At 32.4% G+C, this 26,785-nt stretch overlaps 1 protein-coding gene across 1 annotated transcript; it reads right to left on the reverse strand.

Annotated features, from left to right (window-relative positions):
* Nucleotides 1-180: 180 nt before the first annotated feature.
* LOC124369491 lies at nucleotides 181-25,528 on the reverse strand. The gene is made up of 6 exons (XM_046827503.1): nucleotides 25,477-25,528; nucleotides 23,463-23,590; nucleotides 22,334-22,470; nucleotides 16,329-16,399; nucleotides 9,691-9,774; nucleotides 181-612 (listed from the first exon to the last, which is right to left on the reverse strand). Exons 1-6 carry the CDS (start codon nucleotides 25,526-25,528, stop codon nucleotides 305-307), a joined length of 780 nt encoding a protein of 259 aa, XP_046683459.1. The 3' UTR covers nucleotides 181-304.
* Nucleotides 25,529-26,785: the final 1,257 nt, after the last annotated feature.

A 26,785-nucleotide genomic window follows, 5' to 3' on the forward strand; every position in this document is an offset into this window, starting at 1 on the left:
AAGATGTTAAAGAATAATCTGATGCAATATGTAATCGTATTGAACTGTTTTTATGGATTTTAAATTCTTCATCAGTTTTGTGGGTTATCATTCTTTTGTATGATTTTATAGCTATGAATATATCTTGGGAGTCTATGAAGTCTATCACTATATAAATTTAACATCATTTATGGACATCAATTTATTTAAAAAATCATAACTGAGAAGGAAATTTAGAACAAATATACCTGTTGAAATGATAATGTTTCAGAAATGTAGTACTAAACTATGATTGATTTATGAGGACAGGTTGATTTAGTAAATACTAACCAAAAGGACCTGGAAGGATAGAACTCAAAGGAGGAGGCGCGATGAGAGGATTTGGAAGAAGTGGTGGGAGGAGGGCAGGTTGAGGGTTAGGAAGATTAAGAGCACAATATAAGTCCCCTTCGAAGTTGTTGATACATAACTTCTCCGTTACACATCGGTTCGGCAACTTCATCGGGAGTACTACGTACTCTGATTTAGGAACTCCGGCATCGTCCAATATGTCCTCAATTTTTTGGAGACAAGAAAGTCCTAGGGGGCGACATGATGTGGAGATACCAACTACGCTCGGTTGACCGTCACAATCTGTAAAGAAATCAGATAAAATAATTCGAGGATGAAGTATGTTTAATGTTATATAATCTCTCTAGCAAAATATTTCATCCTGTAGAATGGAACAGTCTTTATCATTAAAATATAGCAGTATTGGACTATAACTATTTCTCGGACATGGCTATTAAAATTTGAACCACATGAAACTTTGACTTATGGAAGATGAAACTATCCAATTAACTCTTTGTTTTTAAGTATTGCATATTTTCAAATATAGTATTTAGTGATCATTATATGAACACAAAAAGTATGGTGTCCAGAGTATGAAAATTGATAGTTTAATTGTAAAAATAGGATTATTGTTATTTTTACCTAATTGTTTATACTCATACTTGTGGGTCAAATCTCATTACCAAAACCTTTATTTCGAAATAAGGGATCAATTAACAAGTATCCCTTAGTTTGTATAGAGGTTTTCATTCCTGATTTTATCTCGTTTATAGAGATTTTAAGACTAGAGATATAAAAAGAACTTTCTATCTCGAGGGATGTTTTTTGTAGCTGATATCCACTTTAGATCTGTCCCGGTGGCATTACTGTCAGCCTAGTCATCTTCTATTTCTTTTTATGATATTTTAAAAATTATTCGTGTTTTCCATAGCTGTTTTTATGCGTATTTTTTACCTAATTTTTAAGCACTTTGCTGCCGAAAAAACGACAAATAATGGAAGTGAACAAAATCTGTATTTGCCGATTGCTTTTGTCGTAGTTTCTATTCAGATGTCGTTTTAAATAGCTGCTATTTCGTGTGACCATGTCTGCAGTGTTAAGCTTTGTGTGAAACAAGTGCATATTTAGCTATTTAAAATTAATATTAAACCATGTTTTCTTTATTTATAGGTTTGCATAAAATATTCATTATCTTAAAATATATATACTAAAACAATAATAGTGAGCAACTGCAACCAGGCAGAACCTTTCAAAATTAGAAAAAGCTATATATTTTATATGTTCATAAAAACCTTTCCATAATTTCGTTATTCTAAATTTTGAATGAATTTAGTATATATTAATTACATATAGATACTTTTATCAACAGATTTTAAAATTCTAGTAAATTTTAAACCGTGACTGAAGAGGGAATAGAAATATGGTGTCGTTTGTTAACGAGACGAAGCATTGAAGTTTTAGGATTAAGAGGGATCGCTATAATTATATCTGCAATGTATTTTATATTTCAGATAAACGTATTTAAAAGCTATGTTTGGAATAAATAAAATTGAATAATTTATTCTAACAACTTAGAAAGAACACAATTGTTTATGATATGTAAACAAGCATCAGAAGTTATTAAATATTTAAATAATATTATTATATTTAAAAAACGTGGAATAATAAAATAAACGATATAGGTAATTAATATTGTTTAGCTGAATGTAATTTATTTATAAAAAAATCATCATTAAACCTTGTTTACAGTTTTAGTAAGGAACGTATCAATGGTGAGTCCTACATCAGATTACAATATGTTTCAGGAGGAAATTCCGATAAAGAATGATTGATCGAGAACTTACAGTATGATTTTTAAACAAGTCACTTGTCAAGTGACTTGAAGTGATTCTAATATCCAGTTGTGATTATTTAATGATAAATGGCGATTTCTTTAAATATTTTTTGTTATTTGTTTCAAAAGAAAATGATTTATTATTTATTTTTCCAAATAAAAGTGGCCTTAAGTAAAACATGAATGCTTACATTAATGATCAGATATGGAATATTTGCACACTACATGGCAAATTACTATTTTAAGCAGGTTTTGTTCACCACCAGACCTTATGGCGCTGGTCACACTGTGCCTGGCCAGAGGCATTCGTAAACAGTTCTGAAATTATTATCTTATATAACACATAAAGGACTGATTGCAAATGTACCTGGCCAGCAGTGTGCTCTTCCGATATAGTATTTCTCAGATTAAAGGTAAACATTTCAGAGTATTTCAATCTGATCACATCATCTCTAGCCATAAATGCTGGCTGCAGCAGCACCATTAGTGACCTATTCCTGTTCCAGTGACAATGCAGTTAGTCAGAGGTTTGTATTCGTCTCGCACTCTCGATTCAAGCCAACTCGAATTTATTACTACTGTTATTTACAAATCTGCAGGGTATGACTCACTCTCAACCAGATTTTGTAACGTATTCGAGTCGTCACATAATAAATTTGACTTTCTAAAATGTTGTAGTAGGAAAATGATAATACTTTTCTATCACAAATCGATATGTATTTCCCATGAAATCCTTTTCTGAAGAAAGCTATTTTAAATTAAAAATACAAAGTATCAAATCCCATAATCTAACTTTAATGTGACGGGTGTGAGATGAGGATAATATTAAATAAAATAGCACCAGCGCCTCCGACCAAGTCGAACATGTTCGGAATTAGACAGATTCGTGCAGAGTCGTCAGGCCTTTAGACTTATTCACAACTATAAGCAAACTGAGATTACGCATGACCTTGACATATCCAATAGAATATAATTCACCAGTGGTATGCAAAAATTTTCTTTTTCTCTAAACACAGAGTGATTTTCCTAGCGTAATCATTTATAATTTGAAATCATCTGAAAAGATAAATATAATTTCTATTATCTTAAAAATTACGTCACTTCAAGTTCAAAGTGTTATATCACTCAAAAAGAAATTAGTTTGGCATTGAGATTCCAATAATAGCTATTTAAAATTATTTCAAACCATATAACTTTACTTTTTTAAATAGTGAATCTTTTTTCTTCGTTATTTTTTTAAAGAAAAGGCCAACCCTTGTTTAACTTCATTTTGCACGCCCTCGTGTACAACTGTCTTGTGTGAGAATCTTATCAAACAGAATAAGGAGGAGAGTACAAGGTCAACTGTAGTGATAAAGATTGCTATGGCCACCTGTGCTAGATTTGGCTCTGTACCTCAGATCCCAGATTCGAAGTCTCACACCATGTGGGCATCAGTTTTCCCACACAAAAATAGATGTGTTCCAAAGTATTCTTAGCTACAGTTTCACGTACTTTTAAAAACACGATTGCTACATTTTAAAATATATATATTCTTACTGAATAAGAGAAACTAATAAATTTATTAATAAATAGAAAACTGATCATTTTTTATATTCTAGCCTTTTTTCTTCTTGGCACAGTTGATGAGATAACCAATATACTGAAGATCACAAATTACAAAAGGAAATATAAATTTGTAAATATGTAATTGAAGTATGTGAATATTCCTTAATACACTTTTTTACATGTAGTGTTTTATTTATTTAGAAAATACTTATCCATTAATCTTACCTCAGTAATCAATGGATACCCAATTACTGAACACCACTTCATATCGGTAATAACAAGAATCAATGGTAGGCAAAACATGGAGGCATGCACACTCACATTTGTTAAACGCTAGTAATAGGCCAACAAGTTACTTTTGTCAATCAATTTAACACGAAAAGTGAGTGATATCTGTATACCACTGTGTGCATCATTATTATCGTGAAAACATGGATGTGCACTAAGTATATATTACATCTTTAAGTTATAAATGCAAGTGTTTAACCATTTGAGGACTAAAATGTTTCGGAATGTTAGGTAACTTGTGGAAGCTTGAAATGGGCTGCATTTGTCACTGAAAGGAATCAGAACCTGGGGTTTGATAATGACTCATGTTCTGGATATGTTGCCTTCCTTACAAAATTCTCTTTTAGATGTTGAAGGGCATAAAGGATTATTATCAATACCGTAGTGATTTAAATCACCAGACGGTTGACCATATATATTCATATCTAAGATCCATATAAATACTAAATATGATTTGTACCATCTTTGCAGTTATTAAAGATCAAAATGAATTTCTAAAACGTCTTAAATATATAATGTTTTTATATTACTAGTTTCTATTAATCCCATGTTATTATTTTTATTATAATTTCTGTTCCATTAAAAAGTATATAGTTAATAATTATTGTGCTATTTATTCAAGCTTGTGGACTGGCCGTGACCCATATAGGCTTATTTCGCAGGGCAATAACGTTACGTTTTAAAGTATATTGAGTATTTAAAATATATTTTTAATATTAAATTATTTATTTGCATTGTCAAAATTTGACAAGAAGAAGAGATATAAAATAATTCATTCATTCATTTTACCACCAAATTAGTCACAGCCGGGCTCCCTTTCCTTATCAACTGTAAAATAATACAGATTTAAAACTCGTTCGAAATGTTCATAATCACACATTAAAAATCATAAACAATACAACAGCCATCATAAAGCAGTTTAAGGGCCTGGCAGGAATATACGCACAATGCTTATTGTAATTATAATTAAATTGAAATTTTTAGTGATTTATAGGATCCATAATCGGCCCGTGGTCTTTCCCTCATAAATTAGCAAGGCTGATAGATTGGCCCGTAGGTCCAGAAGAGGCCAATGGCTTAGCCGTTAGTCCTTAAAAGAGGAAGGAGTGAATAGGGTAGCAATACTTTTAGAGAGAAAAGACGTAGAAAACAAAAAATTCCCAAGTAAGAAGAAATCACTCAACCCTCTCAGTGCCAACGACAACGGAACCGGACGTTGTATGAACATGAGCAAAGTGCCAAAAGTTGGCTGAATGACATTTCGAAAAGTTACAATAAGAATATAAACAGCTTTTAGAGTAATTTATAAGACTTCATATTAAAAATAGATGTTTGTTTCTAATATACGTGTTTTAAATTGCATAAACACAGCTGATTAATGAGTACACACAAGTCTAAAATCAATATGGTTCTACGTGAATTAAAAATTTTCTAAATTTATATTTTTAGAGATATTCAATCAAACTTGGTAGTCATTTTTACCAAAACTTGTGTATACCAGTGTGCATGATTCAATGAGTGTGGAATTTTACTTATTTGAGTGTTGGTCTTAAAAATGTCTGAACAAAAAATCAAGGAAATATTTTAGTGTATAGTCTTTCATTACTATGTTTTAATCATTGTGCGGGAGTTGCTAAGAATGATCCAATAAGATAAAATATCTAAAAATATGCTACAACCTTTTTGTTATAATTTCAAAAATAAAGTTTGGAACTAAAAGGGATAACAATGAAACAACGAAGCAAAAATTATATTACTGTGGAAGAAATAGTAGTAAACTAGGCTATAATAAATTAGTAACTAACCACTATGCATAAATTACTGTGATAACTCTAAAAGCAAAACCATACAATTATTTTTAGTCTCTCAGTAGAATATCGTTTAGACTGTTTAATAACCTCGAGCAGCTGATCACTTTGCGGTTTGGACTGTGGATTGAGTATGATATTTTCACATAACAACAAATAATACCCGAGTCTAGATTAAAAGCCCGATGTGATAACCAATCTTGAGTTTCAGGCTATCTACCGTATAAAAATAAATAACATGGAGTTAACCGTCATTACCTAAAACACTCTAAAACCAATTTTAACAATTTCCCATAGTACAGTACTTTCATTTTCACAACCGAGTTTTAGGCGCTCATAAATCATAAAATGTACATCAATATTTGAATATTCAGATTATGTATATCCCAAATAGCCCATCAGTTTAGGAAAGTCTCAAGAGACCCGCAAGTGATTAGACTCTCTATAATTTTGATATTTTACTGATAGGTACTATCTCTAGCGTCTCATTTGTCTCATCATTTGGTTGTACATAACATAATTAGTCCATGTCAATTCGGATTTATAAGCAATAAATCAACTATTGATCTATTAGAAATCCTAACAAAAGACATCAATAAGGCTCTACACGAGAAACAATTCGCTATGGCGGGTGGCAACAGATTTTGTCAAAGGCTTTGACTTAGTAAATTATAAAATAATGATTAAGAAATTGAGTGATATAGGAATAAGAAATAAACTATTAAAGTTATTTAGGAAATTATTTTGAAGAAAGAAAATTAGCAGTGGACATAGGTCAGCACATCAGTGATAGTTATGTTCAGAGCTGTGGGCTCATACAGGGGTAGTATTTTATCACCCACCCTATTTAATATCTATGTAAATGATTTGCTTAGTTTGAAGTTTAACAGCAGCTCAATTTTACAATATGCGGATGATAATATTCTTTATGTGACTTACAAAGATGCGGAAATGTGTAATACACTTATGCAGGAAGATTTAAATTTGATTACTAAATACTTTTTAATAACTCTATAAAAATAAATGGGAAAAAAACTAAAGCTATTATTTTTAGAAATCCAAGAGTTGTAGTTAATGTCAATATTCGTAGAGGTCTCTTATTGTATTGTCATAAAAAAGACTGTTTATTGAAATAATGATCAATGTCAATGTAAAAAACTAGAGTTTGATAACAGTTTAAAATAACTTGGAATGTACTTAGATCATAATATGAAATTTAGCAAACATATCGAGACACTCACTAATAAACTTAGATATATCTTGTTTATATGCCAGAAAATTCGTTTGGATTTTCCAGTTGTAACTAAAAGAATGATCTACTTTTCCTTGGTGCAAAGTCACTTTTATTATGGAATTAATCTATATTACTTAGCTCCAGAATATATTTTAAGCCCTTTGAAAAAGATTATTGTTAGGATACAAAAAACTCTGTTTTATGATATTGGAAATGGAAATGCTTGGTATAATGTCATTTAACTCTTTAGGAGAATTTAAGGATTTAAGAAGACACTATTTTGAGGATGAATTTAGAACTTTGTTGGATGTTGATTATAATTTAAGGCATAGAAACTTTCGGGTTCAACGTCACGAAAATAGATATGGCAAAGTAATACCTGAATACAGAATACCAAATTTAATAAATTCATTACCAGGAGAGTTACAACACCTTCAGAATGAATATCAAATAGATAAATGGCTAAAAAGCTATTTAATTTCAAAGTAGTGTATAGATACTTTTGTAATATTCTCAAGAAAATAAAATAAGAAAACAACAAAAAACATACCATCAAGTAATCCAGAAATGCACTTTTAAATTCACTACACTGATTCACTAGTAACACAACACACATAGAACTTCATACAGTATTCACTCATCCACCACCCATACTGGACTGAGGCCCTCCCAAGTTTGTTCAGTATACCTAACTCACAAACAACTTCAAAACAAAGCCAAGAAGGAACAATATATATGAAACAGCAATAACCCCTCAATTTCAGGCTTTTACCTTATCATCAAAATCTTCAGTCCCAGACATTCCAAACAATCAAACAAAGGACATTGATAAGACCACACTGCCCTGAGGCAACTTTCTCTTCTATACATAGACATTCAATAAATTCATTCATATTAGACTTCGAAACATATTTCCACCCTTCCAAATTCAAATATACCGATACATCAAAAATCAATAACAGTTCTATTTACATTTTTAAACTATTAATTTTATATTAACTTTCTATACTTTGTAAGACGATGAAATTTGTATACTATAGATTTAAGCTAATTCAATATACGAGTTTAATCATAATATTTACTATATACTCCATATTTATATTGATTTAATTACTATGCATGTTGGTAAAGTGAATTTTTATTGTAACTAATATAAATTGTATCTTTTGATCTATTCTTCTCAATCGATTAGCAATGCTAGAGGGTTAGATGTAGTTATTTATACACTGTAATTGTAAATCATGTTGATGAAATAAAAGAATTTTGAATTGAATTGAATTGAATCACCGAAGGGCAGCACTGCAGCTTGCACTGATGGCAGGAAACATTATTGTCAGCCCGATCAACTAGTTATTTTTCTAGATAACCTTTTTTCTCTTATCTCTGATATTTTAATTATTCATTTGCTAACCATTTTCCTCTGGTAAAAAATTGTCAAATAATGTAAAGTGGGTAAAGTAAATACTTACAAAAATCTTCATTACCTTCAATAAGTTATAAAAATAATAAAAACATATTTACTATAAAAATTTGTTCAGTTTTCATTAAATAAATCGTACATTTTATTGAATTTCACTATAGTCAAGTGGTAAGCCTGCGACTTATCTAACCGTGAGGTTACCAGACCGATTCTCAGGTAACCTAGGTCAAAAAATACGTATTTTGCGAAATGTGTATTGCAACCCAATGAACATAACTATTTATCAGGCCTTCCTTGTCTATGAGCTACCTTTACACTTGGCTACTTAAATACTACTGCAAAATTCATCTTAAACTTATGTCACGTTCTGTTTATATTCAAAATAAACTAAGTATATATAAGCTATGAAAAATGTAAAAGGACTACTTAGATTTGTATAACAATGAGTAGAGTTAAAATATTTTCCCTTGCAGATCTTATGGAGATGAACAACTATAAACTATATAACAAAACAGTTCTACTATACATTAGTATATAACTATATTAATATAAAATATCCTATGATTCTAGAATAACTTGGTGTACTAATTAATAATTCTAATACTTTGGTCTGCCACCTTGTAAAAACAAAAGAACTCAAAAGATCGCAGTAAACGCTCAGAGTAAAATACATTTTTCCATATGGAAGCTTAACTGCTACCATCATCGACAATGGAATATGAAACAAATCAGAAAACATGGAAAACGATCGTCACATAATGTTTTGCAAAATACTGACTAAGCTAACCTTACCATAATTTTTGCATATGAGCCATTTATCCCACCAAATAATTTTTATCTTTGACACCGAAATTCCCTACGCAAACAAGTTTACTCCTATGACGCCATGCTGTGAGATTCTTGGTTAAATCATTCCTCGCTATGGGATTCCTTGTTAAAAGATTCTTTTCTGTGATACAATCCAATATTCAACATTCCGAGACTGTTTCGTGATTTTAATGCTCTGTTTCACAGCAAATATTCCCACAACTAGGCTTCTTTTTGTGACACGGTGAGCTATTATACGCCTTCATGCGGATTCTTCGCTGAGGTATTCCTCACTGTGGGACCAAAACCAGTTCAGTGAAAATATACCATGAATATTCAATTTAACGATGAATATAAACTTATAGGGCACCGAATATGGTAGAAATACCAACATAATAAGTAGGGTAGCTTTGTAGTACAATATTTTCAATACATTTCTTACCTCCAAATTCAAGGCATCTGTATTGAACATACGTGTCGCAGCCAGCATATCCTATCACGTTTGTAGTGTAAGTGCAGAAAGGATCTGAAACAAGTAACAGTGTTCTAAAAGAACTCAGTTGTTAAACATTATTTCTAGATGATGAAATAAACATACGAAAGTCCACTTAATAATTGTAGATATGTCTTTAATGACATTGGAAAACTAGATGGTTCTAAGGGTTTCACCTGCATTACTACACTTTTAAACATTGCCAACAACACTAATGCATGCAATGGAAACATAAATAGAGGGAAATAAAATTAAACTACTAGTATTTGATTTGTAAAAGAGTTATATCTTCAATGAATCCGAACTCACCCACGTGGGAATGGTACCAATGTTTTGAGGCTTAACTACCTCAACTAAAATAAGGCTTAACTTGAGGTATTTTGAGATGGATTATTTTTTAAAGAAAATTTTGACTACAACTCTTTAAGATACTATAAAATACAGGAACGGTAGAAAATACTTTTATTCATTCCCCTACGAGGAGTGGTAGTCATTTGAAGCAAATGTAATAAGGATTTTATAATTAGGCCAAAACAACGATTGAAGAGTATAACTCTTTTCACGGCATGTACAGAAAATATGACTGGAGGGATGGATCAACATGTTTAATTAGAAAAAACTAAATTAAAATTTTATTGGAAGCATAATTTTTCCGTTATAAATGAATATGAAAGCCAGAAGCCCATTTAGAACTGCAAAAATTTCAAAGTTTTATCCTCTTCGATTTTATTTTGCATTAATTACAAAATTGCCTAAATTTCCTATTTTAACTATGTTATTATTAATGTTGTTACACATATTTTTCAGGGATGTTATATTGAAGGGCAAAGAATTTGAACTAAAACATACTTTCCAAATCTATCCTATGCGGTTGATACAACTGCCTCGGATAAAACCTGGTCCCATAAGAGGACCTTACTCCGGTGAGGGGGTTTTGGAAATTATTGTATAATCTGGTATCCCAACCCATCATAACTTATTTACATTCAAACACATAAACCAATATTAAAAATTTTATTTTTGTGAGGCCTTTTGAAAGCAAGGCTATCTTCGTTAGACACATCACAAAATTACAAGTTTTAAATATTGGTTTATGTGTTTGAATGTAAATAAGTTAACAAGTAGCCAACGCAAGCTCCATCTTCAACAACCCATCATAGTTAACCACACACGCGAGTTAGACTTTGAATTGGAAATTTTGACAGAACATTGTAATAATTAGCTTATATAGATTCCTAAACGAATGAAGCAAAACATTCTTTATAAATATGTTACGTTCAAAAGGCGTTGTAGTTCATAGTTACAACCCTTTGACGCAGCAGTTTCGCGACGTTCTTCTTTTTATTTAGTTTGCTCCGTGGATACACCAACTCGAGTGACCCCGGAACCATTACAGCCATCGACAACGTCTTTAAAATTGTCCTGCCGTCCCGATTTCTATTCTCGACGTGTCTATCTCTGAACACTTTGAGAGAGAGTCAAATAATTCGATGCTTAATTTGAATAATGTTCAGAAAAATGTTTAAAAATATTTCGAAAACGATAACGTTAAAATCCTCGTACTCCTACAAAGTTCTACAGGGAATCGTTGTCATTTGTTGACACTTTGAACTTGTGAAGGAAGCTTTCACTGCATTGATTGAAATAGCTACCTCATTGAAAGAGTAATACCTGGATTATTACAGATATTCTCTACTCAAGAAAAAAGCCCAAATTTAAAAATTAAACCTTTGTTTTTGATTTACAGAAATGATCATTGCAATGCTAAGTTCAAAGGATATGTTATATCATTTGCTGACGACACTGCCTTGTGCTATATTGAAAATAGTCGTGTTGATGTAGAGCAGCATATCAATTTCGATCTGATATTGTTGAGGTTGTGGTTCCAAGTTAATAAGATGGTGCTCAGTCCAGAGAAAACAAATTATATACATTTTAGCCTAAGGGGAGAAACAACAACTCTAAATCCGTTAGTGTACAGATGTTTAAACTGCTTAGAGGTTCCAACCTTTTTGTAATGATTTTTGTTTCAAAATTAGGGGGTTGGATACTATTCAGTATCTGGGAATCGTATTAGATAGGGAACTAAATTTTAAGGGAAAATTGATGAATCAACTTCGTATTTATAATTTTCTTAGACAATTATGCCCATCAGACGTACTTTGCACGGTTTACTTTTCTTTAATTCATAGTAGGCTTGATTATGCTCTCTCCTGCTGGGGCGGAACTTATATCACAAATGTAGGAACATTAATAACAATATAAAAGATTTTTATAAGACTAATGACCAAAGCTAACTTTAGGGAACATTCTTATCCCTTATTTGTAAGTATGAACATATTACCCCTTCGTTATATGTACATTTATAAAGTATTAAAATTGTTTTATATTAGAAGTGGTAATGCTCTGAAAAATGTAAATTAAGCAGAAATGAGATTAAGAAATGCAAATTAATTTTGTGTACCAAAGCCTTAAAAAACACATTTTACAAAATGTTTTCTTTATAGCTCCGAGGACATATAATTTATTGCCAGAATTAGTCAAAAATAGTAGGAACATAAATATATTTTCTAAGAAAATTTAGTTGATCGGTAATAATGATAATGAGTATATGTTTAAGATAATAAATTAGTGTATGGTTAATTTTGTCTGCTAAGTTATAATAATATTTAAATAGACAAGTTAAAGCATTATAAAATAATTATTTATGATATAATATTTAATATATTAATTTAAACAAACTCTCCACTAATATAAAGGAATGTATAATATTTAATGTTACATGTAAAAAGCCTAATATTTTAATTGTAAATCATGCATAAATCCTTTTTATTTAATACAGCACAAATAGTTATACTAAATGTAAACTTTGAAACATAATAATACATTATTTACTACATAAGCTACAATAAGTCATATTTATCATTTCATTCTTGCTCTTTTCCGCTATTTTTTATTTTTTACCCTTTTTGTGTATACAGGCACAGCCTTATGGGGTACCTAAATTTCCCTTATTGTGTAAATTTATTGGCCTAATTATTAGTTTAAAAAAATAAAGAAAAATCTAAAAGGATGTAACCTACTTTTTATATTCTACTACTCTAAGTACATAAATTATAAATAAAATAAGTAGAAAACATGTTTTGTATTTGTTATTTACTGCTATAGTAAATACGTTATAATGGCAATGATATTTGGTTGTAATATCCAGTTTGTTATTTTGGGGAAATAAATTATTTATTATATTATATTATATATTAAATTTATTTAAAATCCAAAAGATGAGTTTATAACTGTTTTTCAAAAATTTAAATAGAATTTTAGAAAGGAAATAATAGCCACTAAAGCAGGAGATATCTAAAGATGTCAAAAAACTTAGTAAAGCAGATATATTTTCATAATGTGCGTGGGACGTAATACAAAAAAATGTTACAACACAAACATACTACTCAACAATTCAATCCGAAGGTAAACAGGCGATCGCTTTCAAATGGCAAGCAAATTCAATAATATTTTTTGATTATGGCTGTATCAGTAGACTTCAGTGTACGAGTGAGACCGATTAGTAGACTTCAATGTACGAGTGAGACCGATCAGTAGACTTCAGTGTACGAGTGAGACCGATCTCTTCCATGGTTCAGTCTTCTGTTGGGGAGGTGGACTCGGTCGTCGTCAAGAATCTGAAGCCGAAGTAGTCAAGTATCATCAACAAAATAACTATATCGCGCTACTCCAAGCAAATTTGAATGCCAATTACTAAATTAGCCTATATTCCCTTAGCTCAATTTGTTTTCCCTTCCGCTTAGAAGATAGCAACAGTGGTTCCGATTTTCAAAAATAATGATCCCTGCATAGAAAATTATTATCGTCATTTTTTCAATACTTCCTTTTTCTGAGTAAAATGTTCGGAAAGGTTTAGAAAAGGTATATTAGAAGACTCGAACATTACCGTGAACGGTTAGAACTTCTTAATCCTGAACAGTTCAGATTCAGGAAAAACAAATCGACCATTGATGCTGTTACCAAACTCATTGACTGTTCTGTTGATTACTTGGAGAGGCGAAAAAAAGTGTTTAGCATACAGTTACATCTTGACCTTTCAAAGGCATATGACTGTATGCATTATGTGACACTATTGCATGAGTTATGGAAAGTGGTGTCCGAAGTCTGCTGAAGTCTGGCTTTCGTCATACCTTAGTGACTGAGAGTAGTGTGTGCAGATCAGAAAAACACCCTGTCAGACGAAGTAAAAACGCCCTACGGCGTTCCCTGAGGTTCAATTCTGGGGCCAATCCTTATCCTCATTTACGTCAAAAGTGTTAATTCATCAATTCAAGATGTTTACCAATATGTGGTGATACAAATCTCTGCATAAGGTAAAATTTATGACACGAATCAATGTATCGAGATCACAGTCTTTACGCGCCTAAAAGCGCATCGAGAACTTTTAAAAATAAATCTGAAATAAAACTGGACCAAAACTAACTCAATCAGTTTTGCCTCCGTTAAGAAGAATACGAATACTATTGTGATGGGGGAAGAAGCTATCGTAGATGAAGCCGAATCCGCTATGTTTCTAGAGATATACCTGGACCGGAGACAGAGTTGAAGCGATCACTTCCACAGTTTTTCACCAAAGGTTGCCTCAGGCATTTATGTCTTACGTAATCTAGCAAACTTCCCCTCGTAGGCTTATGCTAACATCGTCATTTGGCCTTCGGTTTGAAACTGTGGAGAGCTGATCTAAATGAAGGTTCATAGCGTATTAAGAACAACAGTAAAACTGGCAAAATCATTCCGAAATTAAACCCAGAGAGTGTTTTAAAATTATATTCGGGGAGATGGGATTTCTGATCTTACCCAGCTAGTATATTTTCGATGTCACCCTGCACTGCCAATTTGAAAGCAAACTGGTTCAGTATAGATACGTCCATTTATACAAGAAAGGGACAGCTGCAGAACTGAACAGCTTAGAACGACTATATTAGAACACTTGCTATCTCAGGTAGGAGATGATGTAATCAATGAGGTGGAGATCTCTGACGAAGCAATGAATCCCAAAATTTCAAGTTTCGATTATGAAAAATTTTGTTGTGAAAGACATTTTACTCGGTTAGTCAGTTAGTGATAGACCGAGGGGTTGAAAATTAGCATATATTATGAATACTATTAATTGGCATTTGCGTTAGAATGTTTTCATTTGTTTACTGAAATATAGATTTATTATTATTATTCGCTCTCGTAATAGTAAATAACAAAATATGGTAAATCAAACCATCATTATTCAACAAGAAACATATTAAATTTTGGTTTAAAGTTCCCAAAGCGTGTACACAATCTGAAAACTATTCATGCAATGTATGTAGCTCTTGCTTCTATAGAAACTAGAAGTAATACAGGCTGTGCGGAGGCCCTTTCGGGGGAAAAATATACACCTAAAAATCAATACACTCGTATACTCACATTCCCATTTGCTAATACAGAATCTACAGTATTAAAAAGCACAGACACGAACACATACAGGTACATATTAAATTGTTGAAGTTTACTTAACTCTCCACAATAGTATTAACAGCATGCATATCCACAACTCGTTGTAAAATAGACTCGAAGTATCACATCCAATAAATTCTTAATAAACGGAATAAAAAAATTAAAATATTTAGCCCTGCTTATACTGATGCTTTATCATTAGTTATACTTTTACTACCGGTATTTCTTTGTGTCTCAGTGTGTGTATATGTTGTGTCTATAACAGTGGTAGCCAATTATTAATATTGTTGTATAAAATTTGTTGATTTGCTATGAGAGCTGTAAATTGATGGAGTGGCTGAGGGACTCCATTTCCACATAAATACCTGCAAATCTGCAAATTTGTAAAAATGTCTTCAATTACTATAAAATGTGAACGCCACGTAACTTTGATATTTAAATGAAAGTTATATCTTATTGATACACCATCAACTTCGGAAAACGAGCATTGTGTGTGATTATGTGTTTATATATATCTTACGTCCATTTACAGACATATTAAAACAATAAAAGTAAATTTATATGCAACTATAACCTTGAATAAATAAAAATCAAATCTTAAAAGTTAAAGTTTTTACCACTCCTAGAAGACTCAAAACAAGAGGCTAATGATTATAACTCAGCAAGTTAGTTAGTTAGGATTTTCAACTCTATGTTATATTTTTATTTTTTAAATGGTTTGAAAATTATTTTAAAATTCAAATATATAATGAATTTTAGAACATTTTGCACGTTGCAGAGTAACAAATAATCAGTATTTATCACTTATTACTAACAGTATACATACATATATATATATATATATATATATATATATATATATATATAAGTCATCTAAGTGTTCCATACTATACTACGAAATATAAATCAGCTATGCTTCTTTACCTTTATAATTAAAGTCAATTGTGTAATAATTCTGTATGTCAACTTAATTTCATAGTTAATAAAAAAGTTTTGTTCTAAATATATAAATTATATCCATGAAACAGCCCACTCCTTAACAGTAAGTTAATATTTTATTTATTCCTAGTAACTAACTACAATATTGATCTTACTTGATCCACGATATCTTCCAGGTTCAATATCAGTAAATATGTATGACTCAATTCTAGTTGACCCATCACAGCTGGAACAAACAATCAAAATTTGGTTTCTATTAAGTAAATAATTTGTGTAAAAAACAGTAACATTACACAGCATGAATAAGTTAAACGTTAGTCATTGAAAAAGAAATACATTTTTTACTTTATTTACACGAAATTTAAAATTTAAAATGTAAAATGAAAGAAAAAAAATCCTTAAACCTCTTAAGAAGTTCTTGTTGTTTAATAAATGAAAAAAATTAAAAATATTTTATGTATAATTTTATATAAAGTTGCAATTTCCTACCTGGACAAATTTATACAAATGTCGATGTAGTATATAAATATAAAACATTGTTTGAATCTAGGATTTATTATGAATGACTAAGATTAATTATGAATTATAGTGAGTCTTCACTTTTATTTACATTGTAATATTTATTACCTTACTGTAAATGTCTGAAAATGATACTTGAATTAAATGCATTTAAAAATAGTTTTAATTTACATATTTACTTTTTTTAAATATGCACCACCGTACTAACTCGTATACTAATGTAGGTACACACTTAGACTTCAGTAACCATTAAGGGGAGCACTTCGCCCTATCTTCGTAATGTTAACATAGGTACACTTATCTCAAGAACTACTTGAGGTATCTTCATAATTCTTTTTTTCATTTAAAGAGGGCTTCTAGGGGAACACGTGGAACCAAAAAAAAAATTTTTTTTTGGCATATACCCTAAAAGTTATATATTTTTGTTTTTAACGCTTGTCAAAAAACCTATATAAATATGTGTATATGTATGTATATAAATATTGAACTCAGTGAAATGTGATGTTTTTAGTGGTTCCACATATGTAAAAACAGTGCTACAAACATACAAAAAAAATTTTCATATTCCTACCATTTGTAGTTTTTGAGAAAAAATGTACTTTTGTATTGAAAACCGCAACTTTCGGAAAAAACACAAAAAACGGAAAAAATACTGCTTTATTACCTTTTTCAGTACATTCCAGGTGCATAGGCTGGCTGATCTCCTTCCTGCTCCTCATATTCATCCTCCAGACTTCTTTTTAGTAAGTTTTTTCTTCTGGTCTAATTTTTTTCTCTATATCTTCTTGAGCTTTCTCTGCCTTCCAAATTCGCCGCCCGGTCAAGCTTTTTCATTGCTGTAATAAAATGCTGCCCTGGTGACACTCCTATTTCTTTGAAATACTTTGCATTTGCCAATGTAGCCATCATTAAAAGCTGTAACAGCTTCATATATGCAAATTTCAATAGTTTTAATCTCCACAAATGTTCTTTTAGGTATGTAGGTCCAAATGACATTGTTGAGGGACCATTGGGATTTTGAGTTTTTCCCTTAGTACATTTGCCCAGTAGAGTTGGATTGGCTAGATCTTGAAAAATAGGTTTAATAAATGTTATTTAGGTTTTCAGGCAAGTGAAAAATGGCTGCCATGATCATAGTTTTCATTGGATTTTACGGGCTTTGCCGGGTACTTTACACCAGGTTTCTTCATCATCTGGACATTAGTCCATGTTGAGGCCTTTCATTAGAAGACATCACATGGAAAAACTCTGCCCAAATGGCTTTTTTCATGTCTTCAACAGAGTTTGTGTTGCGTCTAAATTGCCAATCCGTAGTATTTTTGGAGTGAATAATGGCAGAATCTGTTAGCTTGTTCTTGCCGCCAAGTCGTGAGCCGTCAGGGAGTGTTTTAGTCTTAGCTTTTAGATTTTTTAATCTCGATCCCATCCGTTTTCTGGACATGGCCTATGCATTCTATCTTTGTTATGGCAGTATCACCATAGGGCTTGGCTTCGCATACACTGGAGTACGCCTTGCTGTCTCCATCACCAAGGTATTCAAGGTAACGAGCCTCATACAATGCCTGCGAGCGCTGAAAAATTGCGACTGCTCCAGCAAACTTCCATGGCTCCACTAGAACCTTTCAAAGTTTGCGATACAGCCATCACCATGCGTGTTGTTTAGTCTATTAGTGCATCTGCAAATATTTAGATAAAATCTCGATGTCTAGGACCTTACCGGTTGATAAAGATGTCACTGATACCACTCCATTTAGTGAAAGGTGACCCCGCTTCTGCCATGAGCCATCAGCAGCTATAGCGAGGTCTCTGTGCAACCATCATTATCCGATACAGCTTCTTGCACAGCACTTTGCATTGACTTCTTACACACTAACTCAGCAATTGAACCCAAGTAATGCTCATGTTCATGATATCTCAAAGGCGGAGGTGTAAGATTCATAAAAGCGCAAATTTTCTCCGCAGCCACTCTACCTTTGCCTATGTTACGCATAGCATAAACCAAACGAAGATTTAGGTCATAAAATGTGTTAGGCCTATCAGACTTTGCTTCATTCTGAATAGTGTTAGGCCTGACTAATTCAGAGTTTGTCCACAGTAATAGTGTTTTCACAATCAGAACAGCTGACTATAATTTTTGATGCTAGGCCTACAATGTGTTTTTACTTTGTAAACAAGTTGGCCATGGCAATTTTTTACACACTGAAACGTTACTAAGAGCCTCATTCAACAATCCTATATTAACTATACAGTTTTCAGACTCATCATTTTCATTCAATTGGTACTGTTTCAAAAAAAGGACTGACCTTCTTAGAAGATGCACTTTGAGGTCTTGGCCTATCCACATGTTGGAGTATTGTACCTCGATTGTTACTTGATCCTGAGAAACTAGGCCTAGGACTAGTTGGAGGGTTATGTTGATTTCCTTTGAAAACGCGTTTTCTTGAAAGCAGGCTTTGAACGTGGCATTATAAAATTCACTACACTTATAACAAAAAATACTCAGAAACTCTCCACTAAACTCACAAAAAACCATAATCATTTACGTAATTTTCACTCTCTAAAACAGAAATGTCAGTAACCAAAACATGTATGCTACCTAGGTTATAAGCAATGGTTATAAAACAGATGTTTTTGTTGGTTTAGTGTAAGTTGTTGACATAACAAACTGTCACTGCCAACCAAATCATGAACATGACTGCAACGAAGTAGTACTATAACAGCACCATTCAAAGTGTGACTGCTACAGGCCCGAAACTGCCTGCAGGCCTATTTAAAAAAAAATATTTCGGACACTTCTAGTCATCATAAAAAAAAATTTAATACCACCAATTGTTATCGGGAAATTCCAAACTTTAATAAAAAAAAAAAAAAAAAAATTTTGTAATTTTTGAGATTTTTTACGAAGTGCTCCCCTTAATAGCACTGTTTTTATTTGTGGGTAAACCAAATTTCCCAACTTTTTTATAATGAGGGGTTGAGACATCTCAACAATTTTAACGGTTTACAGAGTCTCTTGAGTGTAGATTGACGTGGTAAGAACAATTTTGTCGTGCGTGTTGTGGTACTGCTGGCTGTCGTTTTCTTTTGTCGAATTCTGTCTCAAGATGTTTTATTAGGAGGTTTAAGAGAGACCTTCAACTTTTCTGGCGTTAAAATCATCAATAGAAGTGGGATAAGGCCAACATGGTATGTAATTAGCAGAACTTTTACAAACTAAAACTAGTTGTAGATTCATACATAAATTTAGCAGATCAACCGCTAAGTCAAGATTCTGTTTAAGTCAGTCCACACTACTTATCAGTACTATAAATGAATTAACTATGAAAGCTAAACAAATTATAATAATCCAATAAATTCAACAAAACATACATAATGGACATAATGAATAAAACCGAAAACAAAACAGTTTTGCGTTAGAGTGAAGGCGTTTGTCTATTTCCCTCCCTCAAAATTATTGGCAACCTGTCGTTTGTGTCTTTATGTGTCTCATAGCATGCCGGACGGAAATTATGCTCGTCATTCCGCTGGATTATGTGCTAAGATTATTTGTTTGTATGTTTGGTTATGGTCATAACACAATTTTAGTTTCTTATTGTTATCATGCATGCAAGTGTAAGAAAGGCTCGTGTGGTCATAACTAATCTCTTAATAAAGTAACGTTTTTTTAATGTCATTTCATTATTGCATTCTGTGACTAGGTCTCATACAAATATTTCAGTTTAAAACCCACACATTTTCTGTTGTAACACATAAATATGGAATCTTATGTTATTTTCTTATGTTTTTAACTCTAGTACATGTTAAACTTTATGTCTAAGGCTAAGAAACCTGAAAAAGAGATCATATACCACTTCATATGTCACATATAACAACGGCATATATCCAAAGAAATCCTGCTATCCTATTGAATACAATCCATCGTTAATAATGCCGATTAGGACAAATATCAACTTTATGTCTGACACTTAATTTGGATTTCAGACAACTCTGGATCGGATGAAGCAAGTATTATCAACTTACCTTTGATCTGGCCAAGCTCTTTAAAGGCTTGCAAAGATAAAGATAAGGAAACCATCCAAATTCACCTATATATATAACTTCTCGTGTTAGCTATAGCTTTTATATAGATTTTAAATTTGAAAGAAAATTATATATCCTTTTTGGAATAGGAATACCTTCCGCTGGATTCAACATGAAAGTGATAACATGATACGTGATGATATCAAGTTTAATTTTTTAAATAATCACTGGGATATCTTCAATACTAAATCAAGGTGACTTTTTGTAGATTTTTATTTTGAGATAACACTTTCGTACGATATGAGACAATACTAACATTCTTCAGATTGCTACAATCAGATATAAATATATCATTCGTAATATTATATCAGAGATATAATATATATATCTCTGTTTGTTTCGTCCAATAGGTCAAACAATGGATGGATTGAAGAAACGTACTCTGCAAACTTAAAATACAACATAGTCACAATAGTGCATTGAATGTTATTGAAAGCTATGACCGAGTCAGAATTGTAAATTATCACTTCAACGAGTTTGTTGATTTATGCTTTAGTCTGAATTTCACCGGCTAAAGGAATCTGCTTATTTGGAATCCTTAGGCAGGATTATGTTGGTTTGTCCACAAACGTATCGTTTGGATCTCTACAAGAGTATTTAAAAAAGGATACTTTATTTATTTATTTAGTACACCATACCATGCTAGCTGCTATGTACCTAAAATTCTTGCCTCTAATAATACAAAGTTTTATAAGAACGATATTCCAACAAATACATTCGACTCAACCCACAAGAAGTAGAGAGATAAATTAAAATAGGTCGGTACTGTTGGTAAAAGTGCCCTTGCTATTTTTCCTTCTCTAGTAGTTAAGTTCGGATTTTCACATTTTCTATTTTAAATATATGTCGCTGGAATTGGAACAGTATTCACCACGCTATGGCTGGAGGTGTTATAGAAGATAAGTGAAATCTTGATCCAAGTATTCGAACTCGATGTAGAAAATGCCCAAATAAATTACATTGAGTTGGTCGGTTACAGAGAAAAGGCAAAAACCAGGCGCCAATTCTCCCAAGGAAAACTTTTCCCGAGTATTTTAATTTCTAAATAAAAAACTATCCAAATCTCAAAATTAAGGTTAATTTTGCTTTTTCTATATACTTATAGCAATGTAGGACCGGTTTATTGAGATTTCATAGCCCTCAGCTATTAATATGTCGGAGGTATAAGCTCGAGATTAAACCAATTAATTAATTTATTTATTTTGGCTGTCTTAGAATTGAAATGCAGACGTGGAGAATCAAGAAAATTTCGGGATTGAGTTGCGAAACAGCCTCACTACTACCTCACGAACCACAGTCAGTTTTTCATTCTTTAATCTCATCTTTCTGCATAATTATTTGAGGCTCGACCCGGTGTTGTCTTGTTGTAAGTGGTGCCTTATTTATAACACAAATTTTTGTTCCGACGTTTGTCCAGCAGTGTGTAGCCTAAGCCTATTGGCCTATAATCTACTATCCATATAATCTGTACTGCTATAGAAAAACTGCCTTCTATCATACTTGTTACGATACATTCTATATTTACTCATTTACCTTAACAACATCACATTCGGTTACTTACTAAACTGTAGAGAAATACAAGTTGTAAGTGTTAGGGTCGTCCGGAAGGGGGAACAAAGTACCACATATGTTGTCAATGAACTCATTTTGCTCAGTTTTTGGCAAAAATGTTATAAAAAGTGGCTGGTTGCAGTAGGCCTAAAATAACAAATGTTTATTATACATGTAAGACTTACAGGTTATAATATTTACAAATACATAAATGTGTACCAGTAAATGAACTGAAACATACAAGTAATCTATACACACACTGAAAGGTTGTTTATTATTATTTTCTTGCAATATTCCCAATTTAAAATATGGTACTTCAATGGCTTTTAATCATTATTAATAATTATTATTTTACTCTGATTTCGGTAACCTTATGCTTATTACGAAACTTTAATATTTAAATTTTCCGTAATATGGATAAACATACATTTTTTAGGAATTTTTAGAATTGATTATCATAGTAATTTAAACATTTTTTGTTCTTTTTATTATATAATGTTTATTCCTCACACTTCCGTGCATTTTATGGACAATGAATTTTTTTAAGTAAATGAATTAATATCACCTTTTACCTTTGTAATATCTAAATTTTCTAAACTAATAAATAAAGTTATGTGTTAAAAATAATTGATAGCTTATTTTATAGATATAACTTTATTTATTAGTTTAGAAAATGTATGTCTTACCAAGGTCGAAGTTATTATTTATTGCAATTCGTTGTTCATAAAATGAACGGAAGTGTGAGGAATAAACATTAAGTAAGCAATTCAGAAGAGGACAACAAATGCAAATATTTATTAGTGGGTGTGTTACTTAAAAGAATAAGTAGTGATTACAAAATTAATTATATTGTTGTAAATTCAATGCAAAAACACAAATATTTTCTCTTATTTAAGAATGGTCTCATTTAAATCAGATAATGCTACTTCCCTTTGGGAATAAAAAACCCCCGTTCATGCCCTAAACCAACATGTACAAAATTAAATAATTTCAGAACTTATTCAAATCAAGCTATACGATTGCTGACCACACAATAATAACAGTTATTGATTCAGTTGTAGTTATTCTTAACAGTGTACATAGATTAAAACGTAAGTAACCTATTTAATACGAAACATAAGCATATGAAGATTACTTACAAAATTCAAGTCACTATCAAGAGTTGGTATATCTAGACACTCTGGCAAGCTATCTGTCCCCACATACACTGCCAAGTAATAGTGGATAGCAGCGAACAGGATCCATTTACTTAGCATGGGTCTGCGGTCTATAAAAAAGTAAAACATTGTCAAATAGACACGGTGACCGAGATTCATGTTTACTTAATGCAATGTACCGGATTTATAATTAATTAAAAGTAATCATAATGACGGATGCATTAGGCTCCTTTTTATTAGAAATGGAAGATGAAAAGAACTATCAAAATTACATTTAATTAAGGGAAAACGTTTTAGATTTTCTTGTAAGGTCCCAAATTTTGAATTTTTTCTTTAGAACAGTGAAATGTGTTAATATTTTAACGTTTAATTATACGAACGAGAAGAAAGAAGGCGGGTTAATGCCGTGGCTGTAATAAAACGCGTTACCGTCTCGGGCCAGCTTGTCTCCGCGAGGGGGTTTCTAACACGGATTGTAGCAGCCTCCACCTAGACTGGAGCCTCATCGACTATTAATGGACCTGCGAGGGCCTGTCAAGGAGTGATACGAACGGCTTCGAGATGTACGCTACGATAACGAGATACGATCTACTCAGTGGACTTCAATTTATTCGATAGGTAATCCATTTTTCGAGTTTAAACAAATAAAGAGTTTACTGCTTGTAGAATAAAATTAGAAATACAATTTTGCTTGTTTGATTTGCTTGGCTTGCTAAGTTTTGGGTAAATTGTAATCATATTTTTTTACAATGCTTGTGCAAGATTTTCATGCATATTTTGTCTAAATTGGCACGAATTTAATATTAAGTATGTTGTTAAAAATTTAATCATCTTTAATCACCAATTTAATCACCAATAGTGACGTTTTGTCGAATATTTAAAATTAGTTAAAAAATAACTATAAATCGCGATTAAATTGGATTGTTTTCGATTAAATAAACCTTTCTTTTATTAATAGCCTCTTAGACTGCTGTGAAAATCAGTCTTGTCTAAAATAAATTTTTATGTGTTGCTAAATTTCAGATCTGCTGACAAAACCAAGCCTTAAATAAAAAAACGAGAAAGTTATATCTCCATTTTCGATAACTTTATAGAGTGATTGATAAGTCGATATTAATGATTTTGAGAAAGCTTTGTTGAAATTCTTCTCCTCCTTTTCAGAGATATCAATAAAACTTGAGTTGGTCAGTTGGATACCTCAGTAGCAATTGATAAAAGGAGCCAAAATATAAATTTGAGGGAAATACTCGAAATTCCACCCGATACTAATGAAGTAAAGAGGTTTTTAGTTTCGCTTAAAATGAAGAGTAGAACCACGCCTGAGTGAAATATTAGACCTAACTATTTGAACAGTGCAATAATTGATGATAGCGTAACAAGACCTGTTTTTTTAGTGACGCCTCTAAACTTTCGACTCCTGCGACGAGTCAGTACTTCGTGCCAGGAATTCCTTACGCTCCTCTTAGGCAGCATGAATCGCACCATTCTCTGGAAAATCGAATAGTGGAGGAGAGGCACCGTCAAAAACAGCCGCATTTGAATTCCGTTCACGTTTGCAATATCGTTGGAAAGTTGAATTTGTATTTCGAGGGAGACCGAAACCCTGTTCATTGAAAGACTCGATGAACTGATGGAAGCTTATAATATATCAGGCGGTGACCTGATAAAAGCGCTCCCTGAATTGCTAAAAGGCGCAGTTTTGCTCTGGTACCGGAATAATAGAGAATTTTTGGAAGGTTTTAGGGATTTTGTAAAGACTTTGAACTGAACTTCCTTCCAGAAGGCTATATAACAAATATGGGTGATGAAATTAAACTTAAAACCTAAGGTGATAGTGAACTCAGGCCCGAGTATGACGCTGGTAGAGAAGCTTGATAGGTTGTTTTCGAATATGCACCCAAAGTATGATCATACTTTAAAGCGACAAGATATTCGAACGATTAGTGAACTCATTTCTTCGGCGCTACACTTCGAGATGTATATCCGAGAAACCCACTTATACCGGCCACCACCAGCTCAAGCCCAGGCTCTGGTACCTGAAACTGCATAAAGCCCCAAAAATAAAAAAGTTTGGTGTTTCTAAGGTTACCAATAAAGCAGCAGTTGGTACAGTCAGATCACAGGTTGAACATCGTAAGTAGGATCAGTGAGAATACCCATGTCAACGAATGAACACCGAAGATCTTAAAGGTTTTAAGAAATCGAATAAATTATCCGAGAACCAGGAAAATGATATTAAAGAAGAACAAAGGACGGTAGGACGAGAAGGAGTACTCACTCAAGGAAACACGACTTTTTCTTTCTTTTATTTTTTTATTTTAAAGGAGAATCCGATCTCCTCTTATGCCTTATTCTGCCCGTCCTCATGGGCCACTGGCTTGTGCGAGGATCTTATCAAACCGAATAAGGGGGAGAGTTGATACAAAACAAGGTCAATGGTACTGATAAAAAGTGGAATGATCACCTACAGGATTCGAACCTGCGCTATCTCTAACTCAAACTCAAAGTCCAACGTCTTAGACCACTCGGCCATCGGCACTCCCAAAGAACGTCACAAGTTTCGTGTGTTGGAATTGCGAGAAAGCAAGCTAAATTAAAAAATTGTCGGTTACCGAAAACTCTAAAGTGTTACTTTTGTAAGACCCCTGGTTTTAAATCTACCGATTGCAAATGCAACTTGGAAAACTGAGTGAGAACTCAGGTGAATGGGGGTCACCTAGAGCCTCGAGAACGAATTTAGCAATCTCCACTGAATAGTGGCAATGGGTGGAATGCATCGCTGAATATACGAAATCTTGTTCAGCCGGAATAAAGACACAAGACCATAGTACCCATATCGTTTAGTGAGATGATATTATGGGCCTTGATTTACACTGGTGCGATGATTTCCCCGGAAGACTAAGACATTCTCGATTATTATAATCACAGCTATATAATATACGAGTACATACATACACGACACATTTTCTTGTGTTTCTTGTGTTCTTGTGTTGCGTGCATATCGTAATTTGGGTTTCCCAGTAGCCTTACACATACTAGTAGCTTACATTCCAAGGTGAACATCGCGAAGGGCCATTGGAATTTTGCTAAATTATAAATGAAATGTACGTGTCATGCGGAGGTCACACTAGACATTGCGTTAATACTCCTGTCCTCATGAGACATTAATTGAGTCTAGAAATAAAAATTAACCAAATCCAATATATGTTGACGTGGAACCTTTGTAGAAGGCAGTAGCGTCCGACAGCCTGACATTGGGCGCCCCTGCCTGTGCAGACCATCATCTATTGCCGGTAGGTGTGGTA

This window comes from Homalodisca vitripennis, chromosome X (genome assembly GCF_021130785.1).
Source record: "Homalodisca vitripennis isolate AUS2020 chromosome X, UT_GWSS_2.1, whole genome shotgun sequence".
Classification (NCBI taxonomy): domain Eukaryota; kingdom Metazoa; phylum Arthropoda; class Insecta; order Hemiptera; family Cicadellidae; genus Homalodisca; species Homalodisca vitripennis.